Source organism: Antechinus flavipes, chromosome 2, assembly GCF_016432865.1.
Source record: "Antechinus flavipes isolate AdamAnt ecotype Samford, QLD, Australia chromosome 2, AdamAnt_v2, whole genome shotgun sequence".
Lineage (NCBI taxonomy): Eukaryota > Metazoa > Chordata > Mammalia > Dasyuromorphia > Dasyuridae > Antechinus > Antechinus flavipes.
In genome coordinates this window covers 219,743,194-219,759,078 of record NC_067399.1, presented here as the reverse complement: position 1 = coordinate 219,759,078, position 15,885 = coordinate 219,743,194, and the positions used below count along the sequence as shown (strand labels likewise).

General features: G+C 36.1%; 1 protein-coding gene across 1 annotated transcript; it reads left to right on the top strand.

Moving 5' to 3' along the window:
- The first annotated feature begins 927 nt into the window (after positions 1-927).
- On the top strand, positions 928-11,835 carry RRM2 (ribonucleotide reductase regulatory subunit M2). Its single transcript, XM_051976199.1, has 10 exons — positions 928-1,186; positions 1,390-1,464; positions 1,838-1,990; positions 2,664-2,780; positions 3,117-3,250; positions 5,377-5,471; positions 6,049-6,182; positions 9,492-9,596; positions 9,693-9,806; positions 9,901-11,835. Exons 1-10 carry the CDS (start codon positions 1,085-1,087, stop codon positions 10,051-10,053), a joined length of 1,182 nt encoding a protein of 393 aa, XP_051832159.1. The 5' UTR covers positions 928-1,084; the 3' UTR covers positions 10,054-11,835.
- The last annotated feature ends 4,050 nt before the right edge of the window (positions 11,836-15,885 follow it).

Here is a 15,885-nt window from a genome sequence, read left to right as displayed (position 1 = left end):
TTTCTGATTCTGTATTTCACTTGGCACAGTTTACTGGCATTTTCAAAAGTTCTGTTGTGAAATTTGTTGCCACTCTAGTGAGATATAAGGAAAAAAGATTAGTAAAGAGAATGGGGGGCAAGGGGAGGATAGAGGTAATAGGAGAGGGGTAGTTCGAATTAATATTATTTAGAACCTGGCGGGAATTCATAGACTCATTAAACTCAACCTCCTTCCACATTACCAGTTCCTCAGACCCAGAAAACACGATTATCCTGGAAAAGGGGAGTACCTTGTTCCAGGCCCACGCAGAAAGCAAGGTTGAAATGTTTGATTTCTAACTTCGGACTTCAGGCTCATTCTGACTATTTCCTAACTGATGGCCGCGCTGTTGCTGTATTCTGCAACTGCAATTCACGGAAAATTCCTCAATCGGAAACGGAAGTTTCTCCAGACCTAGGCGGAGACTACTTGAATTATTATACTGTACTTTTGGAGAGAAAACAAAACAAATTCATCTTTTGTTCTTTTTCCTCCCGCCCTCAGTTACCGGGAATCTTAATATAGTTTAGACTTTAATTGTCAAGAACGAGTGTGAAAGGGGACACGGGTCACTGAGATATTGATTTCCGTCCAAAAAAGGCAGCGGTTTTCTGAGTTAGGTCCCTCGCAGTTTGGCAGTCCGGCAGTTCTTAGACACAATTAAATACCCCGGCATCTCTGACTTACATTGGTCCCCGGATCTCGAGAACGTGAAGTTCGAAGTTCATCCCGGCAATTTTAGGGCCCGGGAAAGCGCGCGCGCCCCCGCCCCGAGATTCTCTCGAATCTCCCGCGCAACTCTTCCCACCAGTGGCAAGGGGAGGAGTGGTTTTACCCCAGAACCATGGCCAATGAGAGGGCAATGAATGGGTTCGCCCTCCATCGTTGATTGGTCTGCAAGGGAATATGGCGCCAACTTCTAATAGGATATAAGGCCGAACCCAGAAGCGCGCCGGTCGCTTTGAATGCTTTAGCTCTGTCCAGTTTAGGAGCAAAGTCCCATCTGCTCTGGACCAACCTGCTTTCTGCTGCTTGTTCGCACTTCATCTCTCCGGCTGCCGCCATGCTGTCCTCCTCCCGCTCTCCACTCTCCACGGTCCCCGACCAGCAGCAACTTCACCTTTCGCCTCTAAAGGCGCTGACGCTTACAGACAAGGAGAATACGGTCCGTGGGGTTTTTTGGTGTGTGTGTGTGTTTGGGGTGTGTGTGTCTGTGTGTGCGAACGACCGAAATAAGGCAGGCGTGCCTAGAGGGACCGAGTTCTAGGGGAATCGTGAGCGAGCCTTGAGCAGTACAGAGATGGGGGCAGGGTGGACACCCCATCCTTGATCTCTCACGGGGTGCGCCTGTGCTTGCTTCTTTTCCAGCCCCCCTCCATGAATAGCACCCGCATTCTGGCTAGCAAAACGGCAAGAAAGATTTTCCAGGAACCCTCGGAGCCGGTGAGTTTTCCTTGGCGGCGGGAAAGAGGAGTCTAGGCCGGGAGGAGCAATAGGGAGACGCAGCTCTGTCTTGAAATGGGGTGGGGGGTAAGCTGAAACCGAAGCCGGTGGAATTCGGTCTTGGCGCCAAATGCCTCTTTGTCTCTGAGCAGCTGTTCCCTGATTACCCAATCGGTGCTTGCCCTCTGGGCCCACCTCCTTCCTTTCTCCGCCTCTTTTCTCTTCCCTCTCCTTTTCCCGCCTTATTGCTCCCCCTCTCCTATTCAAATTCCTCTTTTCCTCTTTCCTTAGTAACCCTTCTTCCTTTTCCTTCTCCCCTTTCTATAGAAGACTTCTCATGGAACTTTTTTTTTTTTTTGGACCCTTTTTGTAGGTAAAAGCACCCAGTGAGCCTGCTCTCCCCAGCAAAGAAGATGAACCCCTCCTAAGGGAGAATCCCAGGCGCTTTGTCATCTTCCCCATTGAGTACCAGGACATTTGGCACATGTATAAGAAAGCAGAAGCTTCCTTCTGGACAGCTGAGGAGGTGAGGCATTCTCTTGACTGATTATTTGGGAAATGCCTTTTAAACCTTAATTTACATTTCCATCACCTTTTATCGGAAAAAGGAACCTTTCCCACCTCATTTTTGGTGGTGGAGAATTGCATTCTTTTTATCCCATTAAAACTCTTGAGATTTTTCCCTCTTAAGTGCTGTAGATTTCTTTAGGCCAGGCATGATCTTATTTACAATTTTGCCCATGGCACTGAAAACCTGATGTGGACACAGTAAAGGGCTGGAATTGAACCAGGAAGACTGGGATTTCAGTCCTGCCTCTAAAAAATTGACTGGCTGCAAACAAGTCATGTAAGAACCCATCAGTCCATTCTATATAGAAGACCAGGGAAATGGCTCAGATTTTTGTCTTTGGAGGGAGTTTCTTTACTGCCAGGCCCCTAGATTGATGAAACTGCAAATCTGGACTTGCTCCCTCTTCTATTATAATGTACTGTCTTAGGGATTGAAGATACAAATATTAAAATTCGGTTTAGTCTGGTCCTTAGTTTGCCAACCAGTGGGAGATTAGGCTTGTTCTCATGTGAATGGGAGTAGGTATTACAATTGATGGGTGCATCTGAATAAAACAGAAAATTCTTAGATATTTCTCTAAGGAAAGCTTAAATTCCTTTTGTACTGAAACTAAACTTTTAATTTTCAGGTGGATCTCTCTAAGGACATTCAGCACTGGGAAGCACTAAAGCCTGAGGAAAAATACTTTATATCTCATGTGTTAGCTTTTTTTGCAGCAAGTGATGGCATAGTAAATGAAAATTTGGTAAGTTTATGGGAAGCATTTAATCTCTTAGCTTAAAAAAAAAATTGCCATAGAAGAAAGGCCTTTTCAGTTTTCAGCTTTTTTCCTAATGTCTTTAATAAAATGGAAAGTAGTGTGAAATTAGGTAGTGTCTCTACTCAAAAATGTTTCATATAGTCCGTAAGCATTTTTATCATCTGGTTTAGGTACGTTTTAAGCTTTTACCCTGACTTAAAATAAAAGCCCTAGAGTTTCATTACTAATTAATCCCTAATTAGGTAGGTAATCAAACTTTCAAGTTAATATCTGGAGAGCTGCATCCTACTTGGAGTTTTAATCTTGATGTTTGTCCACTAGGTGGAGCGGTTTAGCCAAGAAGTACAGATAACCGAAGCCCGCTGTTTCTATGGCTTCCAAATTGCTATGGAAAACATACATTCTGAAATGTATAGTCTACTTATTGACACTTATATTAAGGACTCCAAAGAAAGGTTGGTATTGCTAGCTTTTGGATTTGATAATATTAACTGTATTTAAATTACTGGTTGGATTGGAGAAATTCATTTAATATTAAATGAATAAATGTCTACAAATCCATAATATATGTAAGATTTCATAATTGCTTCCAGATTATGAGAGATTGAACAAAAGTCCAATTACTATGTATTTGCTTTTGTTAGATTTCTGTTTAAAAATAGCTAATAGGTAACATAGCTAATGGCAAAACAAGAGATGAAGTTTCCTGATTACAGGTTCAATCATTCTTTAAAAAAAAAATAGGAACATTACATTTCGGCCTAGGTACTGTAAGGGAGATAACGAATAGTATGTGGTTTCTGTCCTCAAGGGATTTATAATCAGTAGAGAAGATCAGGCATATATATACTGACTTTAAATTGTACAGTAAAGTGCTCATAGGAAGTAAGAAATAAAAAAGTTACTTCTGATGAGCAAGCAGAGAATTAAGCTGGGTTTTAAAGGTAGGGCATGTGGACATAAAAGAAAAATAAAGGCAATAAAATGTGCTTAGATCTTGCCAAAAGAGTATAAAACCTTAGGGACTTGGGGGTGGGGAGTAAATTGAATGAGGTCTAGGAAAGATAAGAGAAGACTAGTAAGGTAGCAGTTCAAGTTCTCTGTTTTTTTGGTTTGCAAGCTGTTTACAATCTGGAAGGTAGGTACTATTATTCTCATAAAAACTTATTTTTGGAGGTAAAGAGCTAATAAAGGGGAAAGATGTCTTTGTAGTCCAGTATTCTGTTTCATGTGAAAGTCTGAACTAAGGTGGTAGAGTGGAGAATGGAAAGGAACAATTGAGAAGAACATTACAAAGGAAGAAAGACAGATTTAGTTTTAAAACTGAAGTGTTAATTTGGGAGCCTGAGTGAATGGTATTCTCTCTTTATAAAAATAAGGAAATTACTGGACCTCAGTTGGAGTAGATGAACTACAATAAAGTTTATTGTTGGATATTGGTGTTTTTCTCTCTATCAGTTTCCCACTGATATTGGATATCAATAGTATTGGATAGGGTACTGGTCCAAATTTAAGTTCAAATATTGCTGTGTATTTCAATGTATATATGTTCACATACTGCTGTGTAATCCTGGACATATTTAATCTCTCTTCTCCAGTTTCTTCATCTGTAAAATGATGGGTTTGAACTATGCATAGGTTCTAAAAGTCACTTCCACCTCTAAATATCCTATGAGGTATATGCAAAATATTATATAAATACCAGAACAAGTTAAAGCTTTTCACTTAAAATTCTAAGGAACCAGAGATATACATAGGTCAAGAATAAACTTTGTTATTTCAAAGTTATGATTTAAGATATATGTCTTGTATTTATTGCTAGTTTGAAAATTCTGTACAAGATACAATTTGTGATTAAATTGCTTTCCAGAGAGCTAAGAAGCAAGGGCCTATGAAAGCTTTGAAGTTTTAATGTTCTGCTCTTAAAATGTGAATTGGCTTTTTAAATAAGATATAAAATAACCTTTGGTAAGAAGAGCTTCACACAACCATCCTTGTGTTTGTGCTAGGGCTCTTATAAACTCTGAGACCAGCTCATGCTGCTTTTCCTTAGGGCTAAGACCTGGACCTGGAATTCCATTTGTGAAGATAAGCTTATCAATTCAGATTAACCTGTTTTAAGTCTTAAGAGAGTTGCCTGGAGCCTATTAAGTGACTTTACTTAGGGTCACGTAGGCAGGCCTTGAGCCTAAAGTAGATATCTCATCACCCACTGTAATATACTTTTCTCTTGTCTCAATTATAGCTGGAGACAACTAGAGTTGGAATCAGGAAGGCTAGAATTCAAATCCAACTTCAGATACTAGCTATGTGACTATAAGCAAGTCACTTAACCTTTTTATCTCAGTCTCCTTATCTATATAATGGGTACTATTATGATAGAAGCTGCTAAGCATTTTATAAATATTAGAGGATTGTTGTAAGAACAAAATAAGAAAATATTTGTAAGCCATTGCAAGCTTTTAAAAATTACAAATGCTGCATATTAAGGTTCTACATTATCATTTCTGAGGTTGATATCATTTGTTATCCTTCATTGAAGGATAAGTGACTGATTCTTAATGTTATGCAAATTTCCTAGGGAATTTCTCTTCAATGCCATTGAAACACTACCTTGTGTTAAAAAGAAAGCTGATTGGGCCTTGAAATGGATTGGGGACAAAGAAGCAACATATGGTAAATATATTTGGGGAACTTGCTAAGATAATAACATATAGGAATTACATCAAAGCAAATTTTTTTCTTTAAATCCTACTCTTTGTAAATTAAGTAATTCTAATATGATATACTTGTCATAATTCTAATGCCTTCTTACAAGTAAAATATCAAAGACACAAAATGATTTAGCAGGTCATACTGAACAACATTTTGAAGTAGTATTTCTTAACTATCAAGCACAGTGGCATTTTACTATGCAAAGTCATGTTAGTGGTTTGTCTCTAGAGATGAAACAGCCATTGTTGTAGCAGATGTCTTGTCCTTTGGAGGCTAGACTTCCCATTCTTAGCTGCATGAAAATCTGACATATTTATAGTGATGGGAAATGAAAGGAGGCCTCTGTTAGTTATCACTCTAGGTTTACAAGAAAGCTTTTATTGATACTAATTTTAAAGTGCTAGTTTATGTTGAATAGTCATCTTGACAAGGTAGTGCTTCCTATTTAAATGACAGAGATTCCTTGTGATTCTTAAAATCTTGCATAAAATGAACAAATGGGTCTTTTTTTTTTTTTTTTTTTTTTTTTTGTAAATAGGTGAACGTGTTGTAGCTTTTGCAGCTGTTGAAGGAATCTTCTTTTCTGGTTCTTTTGCATCCATATTTTGGCTCAAGAAACGAGGTTTAATGCCTGGATTAACTTTTTCTAATGAACTAATTAGTAGAGATGAGGTAAATATATGAACAAATTGTGGGCGTTACAACATGTATCTCTATAATTGTTTTGGAGTTAACTAAATGGAAATTATTCATGTAACTTATTTTGGAGGGGTTGTAAGATCATAGAATTAGAGCTTCAAGGGACTACCCACTCCAACTCCGCTCATTCTGTAAGACCAACGGAGATTGTGGCTTGCTCAAGATCATATAAGTAGAAAGCATTAGATGTGGAATTTGAAGCCAGATTCTCGAATTTCTATAATCAGTTATTTTTCTACCGCACCACTGTCTCCCTTCAGAAATATTTTGATTCCTTTATTCTGTGTGAGTGAATGTTGAATGTAATATACTAAGTTCAGACTTTTAAAAATAACTCCCAATCTGGTGGATCATAGAGTCTATACAAAAACATTCATTGTTCTATACTGATAATATATACTAATAGTATAATATATATTGTTGGTGGGAAAAGAGAAAGGGTTAGGTGTTTTATTGGTTGTTACATTATAAAGTAGGTATCATTATTAAAGGTTAGAAGCCATTGGCCTGAATAATGCAGCTGCTTAAATTCATATTAGTTATAATACACAATAAAAAATGCCTTACACATAATAGGCACTTAGTAAATATTTATTGAATTGACTGAGGTTACAATGTAGCTTTTACTACTAATCTTGAGTTTTTTGATTTGTTTTTTGCTAATATGAATTCCTCGCTAAAGAAATTTGAACTTGATTCCTAATGTTCTATAAATTCCTGATATTCAGTGTCTTTGAAATTTTTAAAGAACATTTGATTGGTTCTGGTGTCTCTAGTGAGTGCATTTAAGTTGATTTGATAGTGGTAGAATGCTTGAATTGAATGATAGCATATGAAATAAGATTATATGTTTTGAGTAGCTTTTTCTATGGCAACCTAACAGCTAAGTCCATGAGAAATTGATTCTCTATATAAACTTTGAGTAAGGTCAAGGTGTGTTTTGAAACAGTTCTTAAAATTGGATAGTTCAGGGAGTCATGGATAGAGCTCTGGAAGCTGATAGGTTTTCATTTTGATTAGTATGTAAGAAAAGTGGCAAACCTTACTCTACTTAAAAGTGCAATCTTCATAAGTTATAAAGCTTTTTGGATCTAGACTTTGAAGATCAATTTAAGCTTCTGAGTGATAGTTGTTCACCTACTATGGGCAGTTAAAAAACATTTCCGAATTGATATTTATTAATAACCCCAAGATATTTCTTATCATTGGAGGATTTGTAATAAGATAGATACCATATTATACTGGGAAAATCATTAATTTCTCAATGTCCCTAGACAACCACAAAAACTAGAAGAATTACAGTTCTGCAATAGTAGAGTGGGTTTTCTGTACCAATAAATTTGGGTCCAAAATAAAAGGTGATAGAGCATGCACATGTACATGCACACACTGTTCCTCTATTTTATTCTAACTATAAGACTCTTCCCCCTTCATTTTATAGTCATCTATTTAATGTTTTAGTGAAAGCAACTATTTGAAATCAGAGGGCCTGGGCCCATTCCAAATCTGCCATGAAAATTATCTTCAGCAAATTACAATCATTTTCCTCTTAACTAGAGGCAACAGGTAAAAGTGGAAAAACTTGTAACTTAGGACCTCAAATAAATTATTTCACCCCTCTGCCTCAGTTCCCTAATAGAAAACAAGTACCTACTTTGTAAACATAGAAGGGCACAAATGATGTTATTTATTATTATTAAGGAGCTTACAGTTTAAGAGAGAATTGGCTTATGTTCTCTAAACTTTTTAAATTTATGGCATGATCCTATAAACCTGTGATCTGTAATTTTGACTATTCTGAAATTATGGTATTTTAAGATCTTTATCTCCATAGTTAAAAGACTTGATGTTCAAAAAGTGAGATTCTGTTTCAAGAAAAAAATTGAGGTCATTAAAATGTCATCACAATTTCCTAAATGCAGGTTTTTCTTCAGTTCTTGATTTGATTTATTTTCTTTAACCTCTGTCCAGGATATGTGCTTATTATGCTCTGACCCTATAGCTTGTCTATTCAAATATATATCATTAGGTGATAATCATTCTTTATACACGGAAACTGAAAATCAGTTTTAAACTACTGTTATTAATTTGTGTTCCCCTTAATTGCTAATGCTCTGTTTGAAAAGGAGATGAACTATTTGTTGACTGAGGTAATTTCTAGTTTTCTTTAGGCTTTATAAAAGAGTTATTTACGTTGGTTAAATCTTAGGAAATGATAATTTCCTTTATCCATTTCCTTTCCCTATTTAAAGTTTAAAAGTTTAAAGTCAATTTAAACTTATTTTGATTACAAATTATACAGTAATTTGGTATTGATTTTTTTTTTTTTAATTTTTAATCCAAATAGTAAATTGGGAGGGAGGGAAGGCAATTTAAAATTGACACCCCTATTAGTAGCTAGTTCTTTTCTATGAAGAAAAATTTCATTGTTAGTGAAAGAATAAATTTGAATGTGGACATGTCCAGTGAGTGTTTTCTAATTTTCCTAAAGTAAATATAGGTTTGATGGTCCTATCATGCCTTGGTATCTTGATTCTGAGCCAGCTTTCACCATTCTCTTGCACTATTGTTTCATAGTGAGTTTTAATAAAGTTGTACCGAATTATGAGTACATAAGCAGTTATTTCCATGGAGATTTTTTTAGGGGCATCCTGAGTATTGTAATAAGTTGACCAAATAGTCCATGAAATCAATTCTATCAACTCCTTTGTCTCTCCAAAAGGAATACATTTCTTAAATTGCAACTTCCCTATCTTATTTCACTTAAAGTGAGACTAATTCATTTCTCCCTTGGTATGTCTAACTGCTCAGTAAACTAGAAGTCCATTTTAAGGGTACTTATCTTATTTAATATTTATTATTTATAACTATTTATATTTATTTTTTATTTATAGTTAATATTTATACATAGCCTAAAAGCTGATTCTTAGCAACCTCTGCTCTATTTTTCCATTTTACTATAGCTTCTGCAAAAGTAGAAGGGGGATCATGGGGATATTGAGTCAAATTATCAGAAAGTAGACAGTCTGTCACAAGATCTGTACTCAACTTTTCCAGTGCAGTTTTTCTAAAACGTTTACTATACTGACATTATCAGAGAACCCACACAGAGGCAAGTCCAAACTTTGGAGAGATATCAAAATAGGTTTCTGTGGAAACAAATCTAAAGTAGAGTAGAACAAAGACAATAAGGTATTTTTATACTCTAAATCTTAAGTATTTGACAGAAAATTTATTGACTTGATGATCATTTTATAAATATCTCTTTAAATATTCTTTTAGGGTTTACACTGTGATTTTGCTTGCTTAATGTTCAAACACCTGGTACATAAGCCTTCAGAGGAAAGAGTAAAAGAAATTATCATCAATGCTGTTAGAATAGAACAGGTAGGTAATCTAACCATTTTCTCACTTTTCTTTTAAAATGTAAATTATTTTTAGGTTATAACTATTTTTAAAACAATATTTCTTTTTTCTTTATAGGAGTTCTTGACTGAAGCTCTGCCTGTAAAACTGATTGGAATGAATTGCACTTTAATGAAACAGTATATTGAATTTGTAGCAGACAGACTCATGTTGGAACTAGGTTTTAGCAAGGTAAGATATTTTAAATAGTTTTTCTTGTAGTGTTAAATATGGTATACAAAAAAGGTTGGTTTAAATTCATATTTTTTTGAACTTTGTCTTTCAGATTTTTAGAGCAGAAAATCCATTTGATTTTATGGAGAATATCTCATTGGAAGGAAAAACCAACTTCTTTGAGAAGAGAGTAGGAGAATACCAGAGAATGGGAGTGATGTCAAGTCCAACTGATAATTCTTTTACCTTGGATGCAGACTTCTAGATGAATTGAAAACATGCTATTAGCTGGGTTTTTTTCCCCCCACCAGGAAAATCAGTTGCTTTTAATGCTACACAGTGAAATGACTGTACTAAGAAAAATAGCCATTATTGGCCTTTGAGACTGTTGTGTAGCTACCTCGGAAATCTAATATTTGCAGGGTGTGGTGTGGTGTGGTGTGGTGGTACTTGACACAAGCTACTCAGATTTTTCTAAAAGATCTGAAGATGAAAGTATTAATGCTTTTGCAAGAAGACTGATCTTAGAAGGTTTTCTTTAGCTCAAATGTCTTAGCCATTTTGGCTTTAGAAAGGGGAGATCCTTTAAGCTAGTTTAAGGCAACAAATATAAAATCCTTGGTTTCTAGGCAGATACATCCATAGTTGGAAAAATGGCAGCCTCACTGCTTGCTACAAAGCAAGTTTTAAAAGTTTACTTTATTATTTTTTAAATAGTTTGTACATAAAGCTGGCACTTTACATAAAAATTAAAAAAATTGTACTATTGAAAGGTGAAAATCTGAGTTACTAGATTGTCATTGTTTCATTCTACTTCTACATAAAGGATTGTGATTTTACTTGTGCTGTTCTCCATAATGCAAGATTGTAGCCTCTCTATGGGAGTCACTCTAGCTATAGAAATCATTGCCCTATGGTCTATGAAATGAAGGACCTTTCAGAACTTATCCAGGTTCTTGGAAAATAGATGATTATTTGTATGTCTTCCTAACTTTGTAGCATTATGCTACAATTTATTTTGCTGCTATATTAGGCATCTGAAGAGGACTTTATCAGAGGATGTCACTCCTAATAGGAGAAAAATAGAAGGAGATCTGTAATTTTGTTGGTGAAAATAAGGAAATTCTCCCCTGGAAACTGATGCATGTCCAGATACCTTCTCTTTATTTTAATGTTAGAATTGCCTAGTTAGTTATCAATTATGTAAGATGCAGAAGAGTCAGTTTTAGACTAAATAGGTGTTGTGTAATTAAGATTTCAGGAAGCTAAAATGGACCAGTTATACACACTTAAGAATTTCAGTGTATTAAATTTGTGGGGATGAAAAAATTAGGGTCTTTGTAACATTTTAAAATGTATTAAGTGCACAGGATTGAATAGTAGATGATTGCTCTTTTAAGTGTGTTTTCCAGGGAATGAGAAGGATAAGTGTTATACAAGGAATGACTAAGAGATGGTATGATAAATTGTCTGGCAATGTCAGCCTCAACCAGATGAATTTTATCAGTGTTTCTAGTAAATCATTCCTTTGGCCAAATAATTGGGGTGGACATTGAAGATTAAAATCTGTTGATCAGAGAAGAAATCCTTAGTGTATTCTGCCAAGGATAAAGGGGTTGTAATGGTCTAAAAGAACAGTATCTCCTCCGTCATCTTCAAGGAAAGAAGGCAGTAACCTTGCAAGTGATGAGAACTGAGCAACTGTCCTGAGAACAAAGGGAACCTGGATTGGAATCCTCCCCAAATGCTAACCAGTGTTATGCTACATATTTATTGGAAATAGCTAGAGTAATAGCAATAACTGGCATTTCTTTGTTTTACATTGTCTATCTTAAAAGTAAGTAGTTATCCCTATTTTACAGAGAGGATATGGAGATGCAGAGGTTAAATGATTTGCTTAGAATCAAAACATGTAGTGTATAGGTAGGGTTTGAATTTATGTCTTTTAACTATAGATCCTTTGTGTCACTATCTGTAGGTTCTTTCTACATGGGCTGTGCTTCCTTCTTCTTTATTATATATACATTAAAAGATTTTTGTCTTAAAACCAATAGTCTTTATCAAGTGATCCTGCCCAGGTCTTGGCAAAGTTGACCAATCACAGCTATAAACATAAGTAGTAATTAGTAAGAATATTTGCATGATTTGTACAAAGGATGCAAGATTTAAGGAAATAAAAACATCTAGGTGTATCAGTAATCTATATTGTTTTCCCCTATTTTTAAAGAAACCTTTATAGATACTGAAACCTGGCTAATAAAATGCTAGTTAACTTCATTAAATCTGAAATGCTAGAACCTTGGCCGTCCTTTTCAGCTTCTAGACATTCCTAGTCTTCAAATTCTTCCAGTATTTGCACTGGTACTTGAGTTGTTTTAGGTAATGTGGTGTGGGGGGAGGGAGCAGTGATGCAAACAAATGAAAGCATGAAGACAGGTTGGAAATTCTGTGTTTCCCAATTTCATGCCAGATGTACTGTGCTAGGAATCAGCCTTTATGTGGTCCTGGGTATGTTTTAATGCTTCTGAGCTCAAATACTTTCTCCTATTTTGGTCCTCTTCAAACCTTAAACATGCTGCGTCTTACTCCATCAGAAATATTGTGTAAATGAAAATAGTTTGAGTCCTGTCAACATTTAATGGGGCAGCCAGCTGGTGGAAGTGGGTATACCACTAGCCCCAGAATCAGAAAAACATGAGTTCAAATTTGGCCTTAAGACTCTTAGTAAGTAGGTGAATTGCTTAACTCAGTCTGCCTCAGTTTCTCAATTGATAAAATGAATTGGAGAAGAAAATAGCAAATTATTTTAGTACCTTTGCCAAGAAAATGGGATCATGAAGAATTGGAGACACAACTAAACAAAAATCTACATTAAAACTTGTGAACCTATAGAGTTTGTACACAGACCTGGTACTTTCATTCTATCCCACTAAATTTAAATTACCATACATTGGATTTAGAATTGTAAAGGCCCTTAGAAAAATCACAAGCTAAAAGCAACCCCTGAGAAGGAAAAGTAATTTGTTCCAAGGTCACATAGTATGTTACAACCAGAATTAGAACTCGGATCTTTTGCTTCCAAATTCAGTATTCTACACATTTGTCTTTGTGCTTAGAAAAGTCCCTGGAGGCAGGAATTATCTTGTTCCAGTTGTATACCCCAAGCTTGTAACCCTGAAAAATTTAGGGTGCTTCCTTGATTGGAGTCCTGGGCTTTTCATTTTAGGGCAAAGTTCCTTTTCTATAGAATTTTTAAGGGTTTAATGTTAAGACAGCACAATGACTCAGTGAAGATTCTACTAAGTATTCCCATTTTACAGATTTGAAATGACACTTGCAAGGTTACAAAGCTCTCAGGAAGGACAACTAGCATGAAAAATACTAGATTTGAACCCAGAAGATTTTTTTTTTTTTTTTAAATTTTGGAGTCTGCCATTTATTATCTGATCTGGGTCAGTTCTGTAATCCTCAATTAAAGGGTTTTTACTAAATGAACTCCAAGATATGTTCAACCTTGAAGGTAGACTGGTGTTTCTAACTTTGCATAGGCCTTGAAGTTAGGTCATTTTGTAGAGGGTTCTCTCTAAAGGAATATGCATAAAGGAATGGGGTCAGAGCAAAAACCAATTCTCTTCCTGAAGATTGAAGACACCTTGAAAAGTCAATTCAGCTATGAGATTTCACTGTATTTGAATTTTTTTAGCATACAAATTGGAAAGCAAAGATCCAGATCCCTGTGGCTGTGGGGGAGAGCATTCCTGATTTGAAATGAGGTCTTGCACTAGATTCGATTGGGGGGAACAAAGAAGCCTGTTGGAAGAGAAGCCCTAGGTAGAAACAATGTAATTACTTCCAGGCTTTTAAAAATCTTTTAAGTATTTTACCTCATGAAGAAAAAAGGGAGCTTGTTTTTTTGATTATTAGCAGCTGGTATTGATGAAGTTTGTGGTGATGAGCTTAGTGAGAGAGTTGTTAAAATTCCCTTATGATCGGCACATACACACATTTCTTCATAAAAGAAATCATGAACATGAAATATTAATTGGCAAAAATTTATTTTAGTTTTGGATAGTTTATTGTTGGATAGGAAGCCAGTTTTGCTAAGAGACTGACTTCTTTAGTAGCAAAGTCCTATTAGGGAAATGGAGGCTGACATTGAGAAGAGAATGCCTTCTTAGCAAGCAGGATCCTAGCAAGCTGCTTTGGACTTTCTGCAAAGAGTAAGTTCAGAATTTGCCCTTTAAAAAGGAGTCTTGAAGCTTCAGATTTCAGGTTGTGAAGAAAGCCAAAGTTCCCAGGCTTAGATGCTTATCCTTAACTGGCCCAAATCTCCAATTGGAATTAATGACATTTTAAAGGAGGGCTTTTGGACCAAGATTTCTAATTGAATCAAAGGGTCTGGTATTCCCAAAAGATAACTTATCTGGGAAGATATGCTTTCCCAGGAGGGCCTGAGATCAAAAGGGAACACAGTTTCAGAGTGATAATTTTTCAGGATCCTTGGGTTTTCCTCAAGATTCCTGAAGTAAGGAATTGTGCATAGTTTAGGATAATAGATTTAGAACTGAAGGGACCTTAAAGGCCATGTAGTCCGGCTCATCTATTTTACAGATGAAACACTGACTTTTCCTGTGGACACATAGGTAATATCAAAGGTGGAAGTCTTATTCTAGCATACTTTCCACTAAGTCACATTCTCTCCAAAATTGCCAACAATGGGAGGCAAACACAACAGCATGTGATTAACTTGCCCAAATTGTGACCCTTCAGCCTTCAATCAGTATCTAGAGGAGTCTGACTTTTTAATCAAAGCCTTCTGGCTGCTGTTTAGGCTGCTGTTACCTAACAACACAATTTTTAATGTTAACATGTTTATGAAGAGAATCTTTAGAATATTAAGTAGTGAGTGGTAATTGATTTCTGTTCCCTTAGCAATCTTTCTTGGATTGTATAATAGGTTGCCAAATTAATGAACTTGATTATCCTAATTTTTTTTAAAAAGTATTATTTGTTAAATACATATAAGCCTTTCTTCAGGGCCAAGTATTGAGGAATAGAGAACTTTATTTAGTTTTTATTGGTGAAAAAAGAGGCCGTTAAGTGTCTGGAAGGTACAGAAGTTCCTAAGTTAGATCTCAGAAGGGCTGAGTTCTAGTATGAGCAACATGACTTACTAACTAGGTAATTGTGAATGTCTAAGGATTGGATTTTATGGGCCATCACAACTCCCTAAGTTAATGAGAAATTGGGATCAAAAGATCTCATCAAAATGGAGCTGATAATCAATGTAGTTCCCTACTGCACCATAAAGATAAGATGCTTTGTAAACTTGAAATCACTTTAGAAATGTGAGTAATTGCTATATTTTTTTCCCCCACAATGTGTAGATTTATCCTTAAAAACTGAGTTCTTTGCTAACATTTATGTTAACCCTACCTGTGGAATTCTAGTTGCTAACATAACCTCTTTTCTCTGTCAGTGGGGCCTGTCAAGAAATTGTGTGTCTTGTTACTGGCTACTTCCTCCCTGGGGAGTATGAATAATGTACAGTGTCAGTGCAGAGGGTCACGAAGCCTTGTAGTCTTTTTTCTTTTTTATAAAGCATCCTGGGTTGCCTGACTATTCTGGCAGGACTCACAAAGTTTTGATACCAAAGTTGGGTAGTGTTGGCTGCTCATCCTGTCTGATCCCCAAAGCAGGGGGCTGTTTTTGATTTCCCAGTGACATGATCCCCATGCAAGGCACCTTGAAAAACTGAATTCTATATAAATCTAACTCTGGAGCATTCATATTTGCTTTCTCTGTCATCTTCAAACTTTTAGAATTCTTGTTATTTGCTTTTGCCAAAGGGCTTCCCGGGGCAAGCCTTTATTTCCCCCTTCCTTGGACTGCAGGGCAGTACTTTGGCCACTGTATGGACTGTTCTGTTTGTTGACTTCTGTCCAGTTGATATAGCCAATACCTAATAAATTATATTCACTGTCAGTTTTGATCCTCACAAGAATCTGTCTTGTGCAGTAGTTAGGACAGGAATTTTTATTTCATTTTTACTAATGAGGAAACAAAGTCAATGTTGTAATTTGTATTCGGGAGCTTT